Consider the following 21724-nt stretch of genomic DNA (forward strand, 5'->3'; position numbering starts at 1 on the left):
TTTTTCTCAGAATTCTGACTTTAATCTCAGAATTCTGACTTTAATCTCAGAATTCTGACTTTAATCTCAGAATTCTTTTTTTCTCAGAATTCTGACTTTAATCCCAGAATTCTGACTTTTTTTCTCAGAATTCTTACTGAATTCTCAGAATTCTAACTCAATTCCGACCGCTAACAAATATGTTAGCATTAAGCCGTAGCCATGTCTGTTTTAGAGACTAGCTCTCTTGTTTTAATGACCTTCTGCTCCTCCATTGTTTCTTTTTTCTCAGAATTCTGACTTTAATCTCAGAATTCTGACTGACTTCTCAGAATTCTGACTGATTTCTCAGAATGCTGTTTTTTTTTCTCAGAATTCTGAGAATTCTAACTGAATTCTGACAGCTAACAAACATGTTAGCATCAAGCCGTAGCCATGTCTGTGTTAGAGACTAAACTAGCTCTCTTGTTTTAATCACCCTCTGCTCCTCCATTAATGAAATAGCATCACTGCGGACCCCTCGAGCACGTAAAAAGTTATCTAATTCCGTCATTTTCCACCAATGTGTTACTGTCCCTCCCAAACAACTCATGTCTTTGTCTGTAAAGCTGAGTGTTCCCACATCTCTTTCTTTATGGTGCCCATTTACATTAAGATCCAAAATTTTGAGATTAAAGTCATAATTCTGAGATAGTTTTTTCAGTGGCCCTAATCCTCTTCCGTAGTGAAAAGCCAAACTGTTTGGCTTCCCTGATGAAAATTTCAGTGACTTAACTTCAAAATCTGATACATTTGTACTTTGAAATTAGATGATCTGAGCGCAGTGATTTTTTATAACATACATGAACAATATAGAACATTAATAATTACAAACGAATACAACAACAAAGGGCTTTACAGAATTTTAAAATGTCAAAATCAAATCCAATCTATGCTAGAGGGTTATAATTCTTTAAGAGCAGTTATAATTTGCATATGCCTTTAGCATTTGAACTAAATTTTAAGGATCCTATATAGATATTAATAGAAGATAATAATATCTGGAAATAAGGTTTTTGTTGTAAATATTTGGAGGTGTGAATATGATATTTACCATAAATAATAATAAAAAATTATAACATATAAAAATGTTATTTTGACAAGTTCACATTTCTCCATCCCAAGCAAAACATCCTTATCTGTTAAAGTAATGTTAAGACTTTTTTTGATAAAAAGAAAAAATTGGCATCTCTCTCCAGAGTATTTTGTTATAATTACAATCCCCAAAAAAGATGAATAAGCTTTTCTTCATAATTTTTACAAAAAGTACACATTGAATCCAAATTCCATTTATATCCTTTTATCAAAAATGCTTTAACAGAATAAATATATGAATTATTTTATAAGAAATTTCTCTTACTTAATTGTTTATTAAGTACTTTTTAAGGAGCAATCAAGTCCACTTCCAATTTATATTTTCTGAGCGCAGTGATGAGCTGAACTCATCCTCTGGATCTGACGTAAAAAGTGCACACTTAACACACAAAAAATATAATTATTACAAAAAGTATCCACAAGGTGTCAGTCATGTTCCACTTCAGAACTTTATAGACCAGATAATATGCTAAAAAAAAAAAAATACACTTATTTACCAGTAAGGGTATTTTCATTTTCATTCTTAATTCTATTTCAGCTAGATTTTCAGTATTTCACCCTTTTAATGAACTTGTTCTATACTTATTATGAGCCAACTCTTAAGTACAATTTCTTGTAAGTTGTTTTAATTTTGAAAATAGTGCAGAAATTTCAAGCAAGAGGAATATTAATAAAACATGGGGGGGTTATTTATTCTTTTTTTAACACCACAATTAAAAATCCAACTCCAACACTAGAGAGATTAAGGCGGTAGCATAATGCTGTGGTGATGAAAAGCTGGTCAGGGTTGATTTTCTTCTAGCGACAGAACAAAACCAGTTAGAAGCCTCATGAGACTTGATGTTGAGGCAGAGTTTCACTTTCCAGAAGGTGAAAAGGTCAAATGGATTAACTTATATCCAAGACATTCTAAAATATCACGTTTCTAACAAAAAATTTTAAATTGTATGCTGCGTATATGAATTAAGCCTCTATTAGATAACACAAGATAGAACCTTCTTTTCTCACAATTGGAAGTGTTTGGGATATTGCATTTCTCAGTTTGGAGTCCACATATTGATGGAAAGGCATTTCAACCTGAAATTAGAAAGGTTTTATTGACACGAATTAAATAAGTTCTTTGGCGCTTGGGTCCCGGCAGAAGACTTTGATGCTGGGAATCAACATTTGCTAGGATGAGTAACCTAGGAAAAGGATTAGGGGAGTCTTCCGGCATGGGGCCTGGACACTGATGGTGGAATAAGTCGGAGGATGAGTGAGACTTAGAATAGTCTGATGGTCTATTCACACCAAAAGTGTTTTGGGTGTCATAAACCAGTGGAGGCAGGCCAGGGCGCCAGGCGCCACCCCCACTGACCAAGTGATCTTGTTTTAGACATAAAAAAAAACAAATAAAAATGTAATTATATGATTAAAATATGTCTAAATATATCAAAGCATATTTTTAGGTGTGTAAGATAAATATTTCATCTTTCATCTTTATCTGGAACAAACTTCCAGAAAACTGTAAAAGTACGGAAAGCCTGAGTTCCTTAAATCAAGACTAAAGACACATTTGTTTAGGATTGCCTTCGACTGTTCTAGTTAAACAGTTAAACTGAAACATCATTAGTTCAACTTTTTAATTTTCTTTAGTCAAACTGTTTTTAATATACTTTTTTGTTTCTGCATTTTTTATTTTATTTTTTTCCTACTTGCTTTGATTCTGTTTTATTTTCCTATATTTTAATCATGTTAAGCACTTTGCATTGTCTCTGTACTGAATTGTGCTATACAAATAAATTTGCCTTGCCTTGACTTCCCCTTCATGTAAAGCTGTTTCATTCGTCGTCAGATCGGTGATATATTTCCATCCTGAGGTTAAAAATCTTTACCCATAGACCCTCGTTAAAAGTTGTAGATGCACAGTAGCTCATCTTCAATGCAAAAGGGTAGGGCCAGGCAGAGTGTAGCTCTACTGCCACTGTTAAAAACGCTTAAAGGCTGGATAATATGCTGGTCAACATGCTTTAATCTGCTCAGTTCTGTTGGTATACGTTGCAGAAAAGCTTGGCTTCATTAACTTTGATGAGTTGGAAAGGTAGTTTTAAAACATTTGTTAACAAGTGAGAAAGCCATTAAGGCCAGAAAAAACTTTTAACAGAGGAGAATCTAAAGACTACCTTAACTTAACTGTAAACATTTTTGCTCTAACTGACCAATCAGAGGACAGAAAATGCTGAAGTTAGGGTGTGCCCGCTAGCTGGCCCTGTGGGAAAAATCAACATCTGATTGGTGGAAGAAAATGTTCCTCACTAATATTGTTAGGGTAACATCAGCCAGCACTGCTGATTCTGAAGGCCATGGGCAGGTTTGACTGACATAGAAACACACTAAGGTTGTGAATGTAGGTTAGTGTTTCTGATTGATTTTAGGCCAGCACAGAAGGCCTTGAAGGTCCTGACAGCATTCTAAAAATATGAACGGTGCATGACACTAATAAAGTTGCCAAACAGAATAGCCGTTTTGCATATCATCTTTTACAAAGACCCCTATTTTACAGAGAGACTACAAATGATCAAAATTATTCACATGGTGTGAGTAAGGAGAGGCCAATACTATAATAGGATGTGAACTGTAACCCGTGACTCTATCAGGACAGCTATAAATGACGTAGAAGAAATGTGAGAATGATGTCACATAAAAGTTGGGCTGGACAGAGACACGTTTAATGACCAATAGTTACAAAGAAAAAGGCTTAGGGATTATTTTGCGACCACTGACTATGTTCTACGTATGAAAGGTGGAGTAATTTAAATAGCTCAAAACTATGAGATAGAACCTATTGAATCAAGAACTTTTATGTGATGGTACTAAAATGGTAGGTTTTTCCTTGATTTCTTTCTTTTTTTTTATTAAAAGAGAAAGGTGAAATGTCTGCTTTTAAAAAGACATTTTCAAGTCAAATTTGATTTACACTAGAATAACACAATGGACTCACATATTGTGTTACAAAGTTTTTATTGATTAAAGCATTAAAAAATTCAAAATAGTCTTAGTCCACATATTCTTAAGTTTTAAATGTCCTGTTCAGCATTTTGTTGTTTTTCTAGTTTGCCGATAGTTAGAATCAGAACATTGGAGAGTTCATCAGCATGCCTGGGTTTTCTGGGCTTACTTTAAAAACAGCTTTGCAATTGGGTCCTTGTAGAATTGAAGTGTTGTTTGAACAGGAAAGCTCCACCTATAGAGCTCTCTCCATTTCCCTGCACATTGTGATGCTGCCCAACAGTGCGGTGGTTGCTTTTCTGCCTTTTGTGCTTTCTGCACTGTGTTTTTTGAGGTCATTGTGATTTTTAAAACATTGTTATGTGCGGTATGACCTGGATTTTTAAAACACATTAAGTGCTATTGTTGTTTTTTTGTATTTTGGCTTTTTGTTTTGCAGAAGTTCCAGATATTTATTGTCAAAAGATTCAAAGGTGACAAGCTTACCGTACACTGTGGGTCAAATAAAAAACACTTTTGCTGATAGAATTTATATTTTTTATTTGTATCTGAGGAGATAATTATTGTGTGATATTTAAAAAAAAAACAAAACAACAACAAAACAACATATCATGCTTTAGCTTTTTGTTTATTACACCAGATTATCTTGGATTTTTATTTGATGTTTTATTTTGAGATAATAAATAATAATCCCAAAACGATGTTGTTAATCTCTAGTTTGTTAAGTACACACAACTTATTAGCATTCAGTTTTAAATTAATGCAGCATTTTGGAGAATTTGACATATATTGTCAGAATCAGTTTAAATGTTGCTTGGATCTAATAAGTACATTCACCTCAAAGATGATTTATAAATACTTATTTAGACTATTGAATGAAAAGTAATGAGATAATCACAAGAAAATATTGTTTTGATTTAGCAATGATCAGATAAAGTTTGATCAAAACACAATGATGAAGCAAAAAATTAAAATGTTCCAACTATAGTCTGAGGGACAATTGTTTTTAGACAATTTCATAGGACTGTTTGTTTTTATTTAGCTCTGTAGGTTCTCTTTGCTCCAAGTGTAAAGTTGATCTAAACTGCCTATTACCGGTAACTAGACAACTGCTGGGTACAATTTGGAGGTGTGGGTGCTTCCTCCCAGCCAGGAAGCCCCTTGCACGTAGAAGCATGACAGTAGCTCAACACAAATTTTGCCCTGGCCTGGTTTAGATTCACTGAATAAAATTGTGTGCAGATAAAGCATTTGACATTCAAACTCATATTCTAGATATGTCCCTGATCCAACACAGCTGAATTATTGCCTAAATGACCTCCTCAGTGTGCCATTAAGCTCTGCAGATGCCTTTGAATTAACCATTAAATTGATTCAGGCCCATACACCAAGAGAACATAAAAACCACAAAGAACTGGTTCTTAAGGACTTGAGTTGGCCATCCCTTCCCATAATGAACATGGTGCCACCCCATCTCCACTTCCCCCTAACATCTGGTCTGAATCGGGCCCTAACTGCTAGTTAGAAAACCTTTGCATATATCATTTACTTCAGTTGCCAGGGTCAGAAACAATGCAAATGCTCATGTTAGAACTTTAATATGTTCAGTGATAATTTCTGGTTAAAGTTATGTATACAATGATTTCACTTTACAGGGTGAGTTGGTTATTATAGCTTTTAACGGTGGAGGAAGCCATTTTCAAATAAATGTGTGGTCTTGTAATGAGTACAATCATACCTGCAACTACAACTGATGTTCCCTTTTGTGTCCCTCTGAAGAAATTACTTCTTTTTGTCATGAAACTGTGTTTGTTTGGAGGACCCAAATGCAGAGGCCAGTAGGCAGAGGTGAATTTAAGTGGGTTTAATAAGGTTCACAGGAACAGGAGCAGGAATCAAAATCCAACAGAAAATAACAAACACACCAGAACCAAGGAGACATCAGGGGTAAACCAAAACTCTAGGAGCCAGGGAGAGACGAGGAAGGCAGGCAGATGTTAGACTGGGATCCAGCAAACAGGAACTGAAGAGGGAGGGCTTTTAAAGGGGACAGAGACAAAGAGAGGGCTAACGAGGGAATTGAAAACAGGTGAGGGCAGAACAGAAAACAGAGCAAGGGAAAGATGACACAAGTGGGCAGCAGAGGACAACAAATGGAAAACCAAGAAAAACAGGAACCAACAAACCAAGACTCTGACACTTTTTCCTTTCACATTTTAAGCTCATGGTCGTTTTTTTTTATTTTTTGCTTTAAAACTACAGTGTGTAATAATAACAGGGATTTACTGACAGAGATGTACAATAATATGCATAATTATCTTATTTATTATCACCTGTAAACTTAAAGTCTCAGTCTTTGCAGACAACTTTATGCAATGGTGGAGCATAAATAAAGAGCTCATGATTGGCCCTTGGTTTTAGTATGAGTTACTTACATGCTGGCAAACATGCTACAATTGTGTGGAGTAGCGGCCTAGTGGTTAGGGCATAAAGCTTGGAATCCAGAGGTTCTGAGTTAAGGCCCCACTCCCACTGATTGCCACTCTGGTTCCCTGAGGAAGACCCTTAACCTCACACTGCTCCCTGGGGGCCCTACAATGGCACCCCACTGCTCCCCAAGAGGATGGGTTAAATGCAGAGAGTTCATTTTGTTGCTCTGTACTTGTGACAGTGTAATGACAATAAAAGCTGGAAAAAAAGAAAAAACTAAATGGTAGAGATCCCCATTAAAGTCTAATGTGATTACGGCAATTTAGACTTATATAAAATCCATATCCTACACAGACTAATAAAATACTATGTAAAAAATGTCTATGTAAACAAACCTTGCCGTCCCTCAACAAGAAAGATGATCTGGACTTCCAGGAAGCCTTTTTGTACAATGAAGGCTTCCATATAGCTGGAGGGGAGAGTTGGTGGGGGGAGCTGAAAATTACACACTATAGCTTTAATTAACTATTCCACTGTAGTTATGGCTGTATGCTCGGGACAAATGTTCTCTAGCATTTTTATGTGCCAAATAATCCACCCCCACAGCATGATGTTGCCAGCGCTGTGTTTTTCTGTCTGGATGGTGTGTGCAGGGCAATATGAAGAGTTACATTCTCCAAACTCTTTTTACCTTTCCCTAACAGCAAGAAGGAGGATTTTTTTTTTTTTTTCATGTGGCTTGCAGCACACTATGGGATTTTATAGGGCTTTCTTTTAAAACTTGCTTCTTCCCCTGAATTATTTGATAAAGGCCATGATGTGTGGCAGCTACCAGATTAACCATCCACCTTTTTTGATTAATGCTCTTTCTGATAGTTTTTGTAAATGGTCATTGTCTTGGTGCATTTGTGGTTGCTACATGCTCTAACCATTTCTGGCTTATAAAATGAGCAGCACTCTTTGAGATATGTTCCGTTATTTCTCAAACCTGCTTTAGTTATCTTGTTACTTAATCTTCATGAAGCTGTTTGTCCATTATTGTCTGCCAAATCTCTGAGGCCTTTAAAAAAACAGCTGCAGTTGTACTGAGATTAAATGATGCAAAGTTATGAATTAAACATTTTAACACAAGGGATGTTAGGTCTGAATGCAAAGTTCAGTTCATAATAAAATTTGAACTTTGAAGTTATGCTTCACAATGTTTTCTGGCCGGTCAGATCACATTGACATTTTTAGTTCAAGGGGCGTGAACTCTTTAGGGATCTTTATCATATAAATGATCTTAGAGGAGTAGTGTTTATTTTTTGTATTTTACTGGAACAGTTTGCGTTGATCTTTTTGTTTCATGCTGTATTGTCATAGGTTCCAGAATGCTTAAACTCTGATGTACAGTGAGATCCATCTAGCTCTTTACAGCAGGGAAAGCCCTGCAAGGAAACAATGCAACCCCAGATTTTCAGAACCAGGTCTATGGGAGTCTGTGTCCAACGTGGTGCCTATTGTGTCGTTGATTCTAGTCCTTTGTGCTTGATTTGTTCTCCGTTTTTCATCCTACATTACCCAGATCCCAATAGAGATCAGGGGGGGCCGCTCCTATTGGGCCGCCGCTGCTTTCCCTCAATGCGGGATCGGCGCACAAAGAGCGCGCATCCAATCACAACAAGCTCCTGCTAGAAACCCGGCCAGTTTCCACCGCCCTCTTATTTACATCCAGACCAACCTGACCAATCAGGAGTCGGCACAGCGCAGGATTTTTGACCTCTCCAGCCAATGGCATTAGGAGGCACAGAGTTTTGTGGGAGTGCATATTGTCAACATATTATCCAAGGTGGTTCAGATATTGATCCAGTATTCCTAGGTGGTTCAAATTCACCTCTCGCTGTCCCCTTTTTGGTTTTGACCTGATTTTTTTTCTTCCCTTCCCATCGAGCTTGGTTGGAAAAAAAACATTTACGCGCATAAAAATGCCGAAGAGAAAGGTGAGTCCTGTCCCTGCCATCCGGCCGGCGCACTTCTCTGTAGTTTTTTCCACCTCCTCAGCTGTCGCTTTGGACCAAAATAGCGGTGCGCGATTCCTGTGGAGGCAGGCAGGTGAGGCGAGGCAAAGTTTCAGGGAACCTGCTCTTTCCAAACGCGCCCTATTCTTTATTTTATATTTTGACGACATGTTTGTCTTTATTTGGCTTTTTACACCATGAATACTTTAGTGTTCATTCCACCGATCCAGCCGTGCGCACTGCTGAATGTCAGCTGTATGGAGGGATGGATGGACGGACGCGTAAATCTCATTCTAGATGTGCGCATAGAGCTTTTCATTTAAGAATATTTTTTATCGTCTAATGAAAAATGATATTGCGCCTTCTGGTCTAATTTTAGTGCTGTGTTGAGAAATGGTAGGGGCCAACCCGAATGAGAGATTAAGGAGGGATAGGAGAGGAAGGCAGGAGGAATCAGGAAATGGAGCTTTGCGTCTCCACTGTCTAAACAGCGTCACATGTCGAGTCCAACTGGATTGTGTCAGTGCGTATGTGGCTGCATCACATGCAATCTGCTATTGTCTGAATCTCCTCTGAGGGCAGAGAATGGAGGGGAAGGGAGGGGAGGGGGGCTCCAGGGCCCACATGTAATTGATGCGATTGTGCAGCTACCTACACCTGCATGCAAAAAGTGTCGACTTGTCCCGTTTAATATATACTATATATTTTTTGTTAGTTCTTCTGTTTTGCACACTTCCATGTTTCATATTTGAAAACTCTTCCAGGACTGCTGAATAAACCTGTTCTAAGAAGAGTGACACTAAAGTCCCTACTAGTCAGGGGCGGAGCTAGATGGGGGGCCAGGGGTGGCCATGGCAACCCTTAGCCAATCATTGGCCACCCCTGTGGTCACCCCTACAGGGGGTTAGGGGTGATCAGCCTGTTATGGCCTCCTACCGATCAGGAATCGTGATTTTCTCCTGAATCGCTCAGGGCGAATACGAAAACAAGGATTTTCCTTTGTATTCCTCCTCCCAGATGTAAACACAGAAGCCAGTGGTGCTACCAAGGGGTGGCCACAGCCACCCTGTGCAATGCGCTGGCCACCCCGCTGGCCACCCCACTCACCAGTGTAAATTGTAGTGGCATCAGTTTAGCATTTCATCCCATTATGCACAGCCAGCGACGTAACATTAAAAATCTCCTAATAAACCAAGATATGAGTACCGGTAGGTGTTTACTTAAGTCTTTATGATTTCTACAAGCAGGTTTACCACAATATTAGATTCAAACCCTGAAATTATGGCTTTTAGTATTAGTGTGCCACCCCAAGATTTTTAGTGGCCCCAACTTCTCCCCCCCATGAAACATTTCTGGCAACGCACCTGACTGAAGCATGCCGGGGGTGAAATTGAGCTCTGTCTGTAAAATTGACAGACCGTAGTAGCCACGTTTGCTCAGCTATGTCTTTGTCCAAATACGTCTTCGCCTTTTCTTTTTAGGGCTTTCAGCACAAATTTGCACAAATTGCCAAGGCAACACGTTTCACTCTAGTGAGCTTCATATTCCCCTTCTACATGTTTGGCTTCCGGATAGACGAGTCAGTGCAGCTCCATCTCACTGCGTGCAGTGTGAGAAGGTAGATCGCATCAGAGCCTCGGGCCGAACATAAATAGTGAGCTGTAAACTCACACTGTACGATTAAACCCTGCAGTTAGTCGTACAGTGTGAGCAGCTGCTGCGTGCAACGACTGAAAAAATCGCACAGTGTACGCCCAGCTTAATACAGACAGTGGCAGTAGTAATACTCTGAAGGGGAATGTTAAAACTTTTTAAACATTTAAACTTTCATATATTACCAACTACTTGACAACAGAAACACTGTGGTTAATTATGACATGAAAGATGATAGATACAGAATGCTCTTTTCAGAACTAAATTTAGAATATTTTGGGGTAAAGATAAAAAATGATGTTCCTCTGCAAGTCATCTAGGAGTCTTCAGTGAAATAGATAAATACCTACTTTAATAATCACTTAAAAAAGAATTAATAATTAGTAGATTTAAATATAATTTTTTGCTTAATTATTATTGATAAAAGTAGGTAATGACAATGCAAAATATGTTCGTCCCAGAACTCCAACCTGAAAGAATTATACCTTTTTTTCTTTACACAACATAGATGTTTAAATATATGCGCTATTTGTTGGCAAAGGCTGCAGGAAAGTATAGTTTGTCTTTATTTAGAAAATGTGGATGTTGTGCTGGTTACTGTTGGAACAGTGTAGATTGACCCTGAGGTTCGGGCACCTTTCGCCCACCCCTCAATGTACATTGGTTATTGACTGGCCACCTCTATTAGATTTTTCTGGCTACGCCTCTGCTACAAGTTTGGATTTCTTTTCTTCTTTGACTTAGTAAAAGAAACCATAATTTAAAAACATTATTTTTAAACATACTCAACTTCTTTTGTTCTTTACCAGCTAATATAACCCCCCCTTATGATCTGAAACGTTTAAGAGTGACAAAGCTAAACAATAGATGGTGGCGAATTAGTTTCACTCTTAGTGATACCATATTGCCCTTCAGCTGAGGAAATCTATTTATATTTATCAGATATAATTAACAATATCCATTAGATCTCTAGTAAATAATATTTCCTCTTAACATATTTATAAAATAAGCTGACCCAATCTTGAACAGAACCCTTTGAAAAAAATCAAATTGTGGTCCCATTTTCAGTTAAGCTGATTGTCAGCAGCACAGCAACAGCGGTTCTGGCATTTAGATTTTTTAACACTTGTTTTAAAGATAACTAACATAAGAAGCCATTTTTTTTCTAAATAATATAGCATCTTTTATAAGGGATAAACAATAAGTCACCAATACAAAGCGCTTCAACTGCTGTTATTTTTTTAATTGATCAGTTTGTTGTAGACCTGGCTTTACGACCAAGGTATTGGACAGCACAATAAAAATATGACAACATAATAACACAAGCAGTAAACAATGACATAAACAATGATGGGCAAATACTGAGTGGCCCATTAAACACCTAGAGTAAAAAGCCAGGATAAAAAGATGAGTAGTTGAAAGATTTATATTCTGTAAGAGCTCTATAAGGAAAGAGGGAGGCCGTTCCAGAGGGCTGCAGCTACCCTAGTCACCAGTGCAATCCTAGGAACCACCAACAGTAGTAGGTTCTCAGAGCTCTCACAATGGCAGTTTTATTGTAAGGAAGAGCCTGACTATTTTAAATATTTAAGTGAGTAACAGTCCTGCTAGTCAAGATTCTATTGGAGTCTGTGGTTATGGATTGGCTTAAAATAAAAAAGTGGAAAGTCTTGGACACGCACTTTGTATGGCGGCTCCTGAATCACTGACTTTACCTGCAGCTCATGCTTTATAAATCTACCCTACACTCTTAGAATGAACTTTGTTTCATAATCCTGACAATGCTGTGGGTACCACTCTCCCTCCTTTTCTACTACATTCTTCCTTCCACTAAACTTTCCATCAATATACTTGGATTCGGCACTCTGAACAGACAGCTTTTTCAGCAAGAAACTTTTGTGTTTCACCTCCTACATATGGAGGGTTGAAAAAATGCTACCTCAGCAGCCTTTACCATGATCATTAATAAATAAACTTTCAGACATTTCAATTTACCTGTATGGACAGAAACTGTGTATTGGCACAGTTAGCATCACTGTTGCTTTGTAACAAGAAGATCCTGGATTTTAATTGTTCAATCTTTCTGAATGGACTTTCCATTCTCTCCCTGTGCATTTTTGGTTTCTCTCTGGGTATTCCAGCTTCCTCTTGCAGGCCTTTTACATGACTGTTAGATCACTCAGTCTCCATGAATTGTCCTTGGGTGTAACTTTGAGCTGTATTCTTGCATTTATGCAGCCTACAGCATTATTTGGGCCAACCTGCCGCTAAGGCGAGGCTGAATTCTTCACCTACGCTTTGGGCTGCTGCTGTTTACAGCCTGTTTGTCCCCCAAGAAGCTCTGTTCTCAGTCTGGAAGACAGATGCATCTTTTATTAAAGTGGAAATCACCAGAGAGCTTCCAGCATCATCATGGTGCATATAATTTACACAATATGAACCTGTAGTGCATCTCTAAGCAGTTTTAAGGCCATAAAAAGAAAGGAAACGTGGTAATTAAATCACTCAGGTGGAACTTCATCCAACGCTGATTTCTGTTAGATATGCAAAAGTGCAAATTGATAAATCTTAATTAGTTTTGAAAGCCTTTAGAGTTTAAGTATTATTTCCTTTAGGGGCGAGCAAACTGGGCCTGTAATTTAGTTTTAACAATGAGCAAAATGCCATAAATTTTCATGAAAAGCCGAATTCCTAAAACTGTTTTCTCAATTAATGATTTCCAAGTAATTTAAAAATCTCCTAGGAAAAATAGTGCATCTATTCAGGCTTGGTATGCTGAAAACGATGGATCATACTGTTGTATATTCAAGTTTAAAACAGGTATGAAAAGAGGAAAAATGGTAGCTTCTGGACTCAGTGTCCTTGTTTAAGTAGAATTATTTTTTTTAAAGGTAAAAATCTTTTTTACCCCAATTTTGTAAGATAAATTGAAAGCATTTCCACAATGTTGTTTTTCAGTTTATCTTTACCATCACAAACTTTAACAATCCAAAAAGACCTTTTACCCTCATTACTGCTAAACAAGACTTTTCTAGAGCTGCAAAAGATTATTGAGTCCTTAAGTGAAAAGATGACCTATTACTTTTAAAATATAACAGCTTCTATTAAAAAAAAACACCTTTTAGATAAGTAGATTGAATCATGTATGCCATGAAGGAGAGCAAGGTATGTTTATTTATAAAGCACAATTCAGTACAATAACAATTCAGTGCACATATAGAAGAAAAATAGAAGGAAAATTGAAGCACAATAAAGGCAAATAAAGATAAAAACACAATAAAAGCAGGTAGTAAAACAAATTAAACAGATCACAACCTTAAATTAATGATACCTCAGTTAACAGTTTAACTTCATCAGTCAAAGGCAGCTCTAAACAAAGTAGTTTTTAACTTTGACTTAAAAGAACTCAGGCTTTCAGCACTTCTACAGTCTTCTGGGAGTTTGTTCCAGATCAGTGGAGCATAGGAACTAAATGCTGCTTCTACATCTTTGGTTCTGGTTCAGGGAGTACAGAGTAGGCTGGAACTAGAAGACCTGAGTGGTCTGGGGGGATCTGATACACTGACAACAAATCTGTTATGTATTGAGGTGCTGATCCATTCAGTGATTTATAGACTAACAGATGGATTTTAAAGTCTATTATTTGAGTTACAGTAAGGACTTCAGAAATAAACTACCTGACTGTATTTTTCAGACCGATTAGATAAAAAGCAGCTTTATTATTAATTGTATTCTGTTGTAGAGTTTCAATGCAGATGTAAAAGAAAAGTTGGAAAGGGCCTGAAAAGATTGTTTTTCCGTGTTACTTAAAACACTGAGGGGGAAGGTAAAGAGGAGCCCCTTTGTCAGTTAATGCAATCAGTCCAGTTGATATTATTTTTATGAGACAAGAAATACTTCAATAGATTATTAAGATATACTATATTCAGCACTTTATATATATATAAAAATATATGGGAACCTTTTTAAGAAACATTTTTTTATTTTTTTATTAAGGCAGGTCAATGTATTGCAGGCTAAGAGTAAAGGCTACTTTCCATTTTTGATCATCGGCCAGATCTGAGATCTGAGTCTAAAATTAGGATGGAAGATGGAAAAACTATAAGATGAAATTATGCTAAATATCTCATCCACCATAAAGAAAATAGCAGCTTCTTCAGCCAGTCGTTTAGTCTAATACGAAGTATGAAAGTAGCATAATTTTAATTCATATTTTAAAAATACTTGTCAGGGGCAAGAAAATACTGTGTAATAAATAAGATACAACATATCTGCAATGAATTATGAAATTTTGGTTCCTGGAAACCAGATTTAAGAAGAAACCTGTATTAATCGACATCTTGCTAAAAAAAAAAAATAAAAGACTCTAGTTGTTGTAATTGATATTTTATAAGCACTTATGAGCACAAATAGATGCTTTTCAAATCCTTTGACTAAACATGATTTGATTTTAATAGCTAGTACAAAATTTCTAAGCTATTTTCAAGCATCTTCAAACATTCTTTGAATTACAACTAATCTGAAAAAAATACTAATTAACTGAGTGATCTCATTTATTTAAAATACCTGAGGTAAACAAGAGCCGTGTGATATAAATAAATTATGTAACAGCAGAAATGTTGGTGAACGTGGCAGTGACAAATCAGTTGCATGTTTTCTTCTCTTATTTGTGCTACGTCTCTCTGTGACCTTTAACATTTTAGGCTTTTGTTATCTGCTGTTTCTGGTAGGAGCAACAGCTTCTGTATGGCTGTCCAACTGGTTTAATAGTTCATAATTTTTATATAAAATGCAATTAAATAATCATTGGAAAGTATCTGCAAGAACTGTTGCGTTCATGATGATGTTCCAAAATTATACATGAACCATCCTTAATGTTAACTGTGAAGATGTTTGTTTTTCAGCCTCTTATTTTATCTTGTTTCAGTCTCCAGAGGGTGCTGAGGGTAAGGAAGCCTCTAAAGTCACAAAGCAAGAGGTAAATATTTAACATGAGGGTTTTTCTGTTGTGTTGTTAATGTGTGGGGAGTGTTGGTTATAACATGCTGTAGATTTGTGTGGACTGTAGTGATGCTGAATATGAATGAGCAAACAGGGTAGATGGATAATTAGGATGTTTGTAGCAGTCAGTTGAACAGATCTGCAGAACAGCCCACAGAGGTATATTTGATGTCTCTCTGTCTCTTTCTGTCACCACCTTTCTCATCTCTTGCTCACTCAAGCCCACCAGAAGGTCAGAGAGATTGTCGGCGGTAAGTTTCCTTCTCCCCTGCCTGTCTTCACCTCTCTAGCTCTCCTCCTCTCCCTCTTTCAGACTCCCCTCATTATGGCGAGACCAAAATTCCTAAATCCAGCTTATGGCTTTGATCAATGAAGTCGCTATTTATAAATATCATAAAGCGTTTCTCTTGGGAAAGAGTCTGTCCTGATATGCATGTGTTCTCTGTGGTTTCTGTCTATTATAGTATTGCCTCCTGCATAGCTGCATGAAATAAGGACGCTGCATGATTGATTTACATCTTACCATATCACTTCAATTTACTTCAGTTAAATAAGTTTAAACTCACAATAAATACTGTGGATTACAATTGATAGCTATAATGAAATTTTGCTAAATATGATATTTCTCAGTGTCTATGGTCATTCAGCTGTGCCTCACTGGTGGCATCTCTCTCTCGTGTACTTTGCATGTTTTATCCATCTGTCCAGTCTTTGGGTGTCTTTTGCATGTTTTTGCATGTTTGCTTTATGGGAATGACACAATATTTTGGGATAACTACTTTTTCCCATCAAGAATGTCCGGAAAGATCTTCACCCCACAGCCTTAGCACTTGACAGATGTTCAAAATGACTTTTATGTCTGCTTTCCTGTGGAAGAATGTTCCAGACAGATTAGCAATAACTCTTTATATTAGGTTAAAATTACAGCCGGACAATGTGTCTTTGCTCTTCACAGTTGAAAGTAAAAAATAAAAATAAAAATACATTCACTCAGACCCAAATAAAAAAACTATTTTCACCACAGTTGCCTAAAAATGGATGATAAAGTGATGACATGTAATGTTTTCTACAATTAGATCAAACTTAGTAGAATGGTCACAGTTTACTTATGATCAGATTATCATCTTGGTAATTTTGCCAGCTTGTGTCTGGTATTATTGACATAAGGTTCAGGACTATGGAATAATCCGAGAGTTAAGTTATTCTTAGTTAGGTTGAGAATATAAAGCTAAATTCCAGAACTGTAAAAACAGAAAAAAAAGAGAACACCGTGCAGAAAAAATGCACTATAATGATGTTTTAGCAGAATAAAGGAAAAAAATGAGAGTAAAATAGCAATAGATCAATAAAAAGAGTTGGCTTTCGTTAATTATCGAATGAGACATTGTGGGAGCACCCAGAGCAGATATCCAAGCCACCCTAGCTGACAACTCTTGATGCGGAGAAGCAGAGATTTTAATTGAAGCCCCTCCCAGATGGCCAAGCTCCTCACACTATCTCTAAGGGAGCAACCACATGGAGGGAGTAAATTTCAGCTCTTTGTCCCGTCATCTCGTTTCATCACAGTCATAGTTCAAGTAGGAATTAACCAATAGATCACTTTGCTTCACTTTTTAGCTCAGTTCTCCCATCACTACAACAGACCTTCTATATTTTATAAGATGCTACAAAGTTGTCTAATTCTTTCCCATAAAAGAACAACTATTTATGTGATTTATGCATAAAATGTTAACAGCTCTGCAGAAACATAATTCACATGCATTAGAATTGGTTAGACGAAAATATGTCCTTCAAAGGCACCCATAAATGAGTCGGATTCCAACCAACAGCAGGAATTGGGACTTAATTATTGATCAAGGACTGATTCCGATCATTTGAAAAGACCATTATTGATAAAGGGTCACCAGGTTTGGATCTCCCTCTAAAGAATAGCATTTATTCCTAGTTTCTATTGATTCATTATATTTACTTAACAAATAGAAATATTGGTGAATTTAAAATCTAGCAGTAGATGAACACGAGCAATGTAATGCTTTGTCTTTGTAAGTCAGACCTTTTCTTTTGCATGCTTCAGGTTGACTCCTTATATCTGTTTTAAGTACCGGTATTCATTACATAGTCCTAATGCATCACTGAGGAACAGTAGTCCTCTCTTGGTCTGCTTCTTGCAGACTTTAGACTAGGGTTTGTATCGTGGTTGCATCAGAAAGGGCATCCAATGTAAAAATTCTTCCAAGTCTGTTTGGGACTTGTAATGATTTGGTATGATGCAGCCTAAATAAGGGAACTGCTAATAGGACTGCTAATAGGATTCCCTTATCTTATGGTGAGACGATTGCTTTCATTGCGATCATCTTTAAGAGATAAACAACATGTTTTTATACTTTCCAGATGTTTATTACAATAAAGTAGCACCTCTTTGTCAACTTGCAGAATTAGATTTGAACATTATTTATACATTTGATGATCTTATACATACTACTTAAAAAAGAAAAACAACATTTTGATTTGACTTTGTGGCACTGAGGATATTTCCCACAATAACTTTGATGCTATTATAGCAAAGACAACATGAACTTGGCTCAAGTTATTGCCTTTGCTTGTTTTCTGACTATCTATAATTTTTATTTTAACTCTTGAAGGAGCTAACCGACGCTGAAACTATTTTCTACAAAGCTCATCTCAAAGGAGGGGATTACATTCTATGGAGATAAAAAAAAATCACATGATGTGAACTTTGTGAAAGCAGTGTTACTGAAGATCACAGCTTCAGGGTACACGGGTCCAGACTCGGCAGCATAAGAGAAATCTGCTGCAAATTTGCTTTTTTTCCTGTCCCATCATGTCACTGAGCTCTCATCTTAGGTCACTCCAGTTTTACAGGAAGCAGGTTAATCACACATTTCTAAGAAAATAAAACGGAATACTTCATAATACTATTCAAAGTAAGATTCTGACCAAAAATGAACTTAATTTCCATCTCTTATGCTAAGGCAGCACATTTTACCAATAATAAATTGGCTCAAATTGTAGCATTTGAACCATCATAAATTATTTCCTCTAAAATATATGAATGTCTAATTCTAATGGAGGTCTTTTTATGTTGTTTTCAGAAACCTGCTCCTTCTAAGCCCGAGGCAAAGCCTAAGAAGACCGTTGTCAAGGTGAGGAACACACAAAAACACTCAGACATGCCAAAGTAATTAAACATAGCAGTTTGGAACTCTTTTCCTTAAACCTTTTAAAAAAAAGATACTTGGTTCAGTTAGAAGTATTGTGGAGGATTTTCAAATTTTTTTTTTTTAAAAACCCCACCCTCTCCCCTTTAAAAAAAATGCACATACACAACCCTGTATCCCCTTCTGAGAGGGAAAGTCTATTAAACGCATGCGAGAGAAAACATGAGCCTATTTCTCCTCCTGCATCCTCTCTTTAAAGGTTGCTGTTCTCATTGTTCATACAAGCTTACTGTGTGTTCTGACAGAGGATCACTAGTTTTTGCTCCACATTGGTCATGTACCTCCTCCCCCATTACGTGGTACCTGCGCCATCTTTGTTATTAGTCGCAGCTGTCGGGTAGCGACAGCCTATGGCGACAGGTGGCTGCTGTGACAGCAAATCCCAGAATGCTTTGCGAGGAGAGCTCTCTGCACAAAGCATTCTTCTCATACACTTTGTAGACACTTTTTCCATTATGACTCTTGACCATATTCACCACACATATATGCCTGAAAGTGCGTATGCGCAAAAAAAGGTAGCTAACATAGCGAGCACGTAGGACGGCCTTATGTTAACATATCACCTGAATGGCTAACAATTAAGAGGACCACTTATTTAGATGATCCACCCTAAAAAAGAACATCCTCCACTATACCAATAAGGAAAGACTATTTGTACTTGAACAGAGGTCACTCCACTAATATTGCTATCTCTGGTGAATATGTTTAAAGTTGTAGGGAAGTCTTTTTTTTTTCAAATTTCAAATCATTCTGGCTTAAACATGTATATCAATGTACTCTTTATCAGACGATATTGTCCCAAAAGTTAGAAAATTTCTATGTTTTAATCCTGTCTTTTAATCTGTTTTTTTTTTCTTGTTATTTTATGCAGGCAAGTTAGTTATACGTCAATCTAATTTTTTTTGTCATAGCGTCTTGATTCATATGTCGCAGGTAATATACGCAACGGTTGAAATAAAAATAATTTCCTTTCCCATTGAGTTCCGTCCCAGTGTTCACGGGGATGGACGTCTGTGTCTTCGGCAGGCATAGAGCTAACAGAACTGGCAGCGTTGCGAGGCAAGGGCTCAAACATGTACGGCTGTAAGCCTTCTACACTAAACCAAGCTTCTGCAGCCCTGGCGTCCTCTTCCGCAACAACTTCGTCCCCACTTTCCTCCTCTAAATAAGAAATGTATGACAGAGGAGACTCATCCACGACCTCGAACACAAAACTCTCCTCCTCTTGCATGTTTCCGCTGTCCATAGCGTTCCTTAACAGTGTTGTTGCTAAGTGCTACTTGGTCCCAATGTAATTTCCCATTGGGAACCTGCTAGCACTAAGTTGCTAACTGGTTAACAAAATGCTTCCAAGACACCGGCCACGACCAAACTTGCTTGCGAAGCTTCCGCCACAACAATCCTGCCCCCTTGATAATCGACCAATCACATTCACTTTATTCACTCGTGTAAAGTCGGACACCACTCAAGAGGATTCGGAAATGCATCCGTTGGAACAGCCGCTTCCCTACGACTTTTAAAGGCAACATATAAGGATAAACTAACTGGAGATTTGAGAAAAATCCACCTTTTATTTTAGTCATATTGATTTAGGTGGGAAAAGACATTTAACAAAATAACAGCTGCTGCAAAACCAAATAAAAAAAACAGAAAGACTAGCTAAGTTAATGAGAGTCACTAAAGCAGTTGATCAACCATGGTCTCCATAACAACCATTAAATGTTGTCAGAATGCAAATATTTGTTTGGAAGGCATGCCAGGCTTTAACAGGAAATGTTAGAGACCAAATAACTCTTTTTAGCCAGAAACATTTCATGTTTCACAGATAAAGGCTTGCAATGCAGTGGGCCTATTTCTTTGCCATATTAAATTATAGTCTTGCTAGAGTCTGTGGCATTAAAATCATTTTAAATACCAGTGACTTCAAAACGTGCAGGATAATAAAATTGTACATAAGAAAAAAACTCCCCAAATTGCCTATGATAACAAAATTGATTTCTAAAGCCATGTGCACACTAACCTGTACACAAGGTTTTTACGAACCACAGCGGTAGCTCAACATTTGTGTTTCATTTTTCTGCATCATTTTCTGTCCTTCACACACACATTTAACAACAAATTGTGAATGTCCTTGGTTTTCTAAATGAACCAGCTGATTAATCTTATTTCATGGCCAGCAATGGCAGCTAAAAGGGTGGGAAAAAAATCTGTTTATCTGAAGGAGAAATACTGTAGATCTGTTGGTTAGTGAGATGGAGAATTGAAAACTTGTTTGGTTGCAACAACAGTGGCAAATATAACGATTAATAAAAGGAAGGATTTTGAATGGAAACATGTTCAGATGCTGGGGACTGGACTGGTCATGTTGACAGTGCCATCCAAGATAACAGGCAGTATTGTACTTAGTGCTGGCAGTGATATCTCAGACCTCTGGATAATGTCACTGAACTGTTTTGTTCCTAAAAGTGGTTTCAGGCAGCGAGTGGAAGATTGTGTGGGACACCTAGGGGGTGATTTGTGCTGGTAAGAGGTGGTTGCAGGAATCCCAATGTAGCTGTAATGTAAAAAGAAAAAAATCTGGTTGTATCTATTAGATTTAATTTGGGGGGGAAATGGACATGCTACCTCTTGTTATATTTAGATACATCCTAGTCTTTCTAGATCTGTGGATTATCATAGAGCTTTAAACAACTGACTAAGACATGTAGCTCAAACGGCTACATTTTTAGCCCCTATTAAATATATCGAGTTGTTTCCTATTAATATTTAATTATATCCCTTTATAGCTGTGCTTTAGGCTACTGTTGCATTTTTTTCTACAAAAAGTGCAAACTGGGGCTACAACTAACAATTATTTTGTAACTCGATTAATCTGTCAATTAGTTTTTCGATTAATCAATTAATAATAACATAGATAAAGGTTGCTCACTTTTAGCTAAATCAAACCAAGTGAAAATAAAGCTTTTCCACTTGAGGAGTGCTGGATAGAGCACATTAACAGAAAAGAAAGATTTTTATCTTAAATGCAAAATGTTTACACATTTTTTTTTTTACAATTTTGGTATAATTGCTGCTCAACTGCTGGTCTGTCAGCTAAAGGAAAATTTTTAGAGTCTAAACTCCAGCTAACGAATAATCGATTACTAAATGAGTTGGCAATTATTTGAATAATCGATTAATCACGTTTAATCCGATTAATTTTTCAGCCCTAGTGGAAACTCACCTTTTTATCACACCAATACTGAACCCAGCTCAGCACATAAAACCAAGCGTAATGTTCCAGGATGTCTAATCGGCTTAGCC

The 21724-nt window shown here is 37.1% G+C and overlaps 1 protein-coding gene across 4 annotated transcripts in view; it reads left to right on the forward strand.

Moving 5' to 3' along the window:
- The first annotated feature begins 8308 nt into the window (after nt 1-8308).
- The window catches only part of hmgn3 (high mobility group nucleosomal binding domain 3), an 18658-nt gene continuing 5242 nt past the window's right edge, over nt 8309-21724 (forward strand). For 2 of the 4 annotated variants that reach the window (XM_015395166.1, XM_015395158.1), the window contains exons 1-4: nt 8316-8510; nt 15109-15159; nt 15404-15433; nt 18296-18346. In XM_015395166.1, the coding sequence (XP_015250652.1) occupies nt 8496-8510; nt 15109-15159; nt 15404-15433; nt 18296-18346 (147 nt within the window). In that variant the 5' untranslated portion in view covers nt 8316-8495. Of the gene's footprint in view, nt 8511-15108; nt 15160-15403; nt 15434-18295; nt 18347-21724 lie in introns of all 4 variants that reach the window. The other 2 variants (XM_015395182.1, XM_015395175.1) reach the window with 2 other exon arrangements.

The sequence above is a fragment of the Cyprinodon variegatus genome, unplaced genomic scaffold, assembly GCF_000732505.1.
Source record: "Cyprinodon variegatus isolate N-32 unplaced genomic scaffold, C_variegatus-1.0 Scaffold25, whole genome shotgun sequence".
NCBI classification, from domain to species: Eukaryota; Metazoa; Chordata; class Actinopteri; order Cyprinodontiformes; family Cyprinodontidae; genus Cyprinodon; species Cyprinodon variegatus.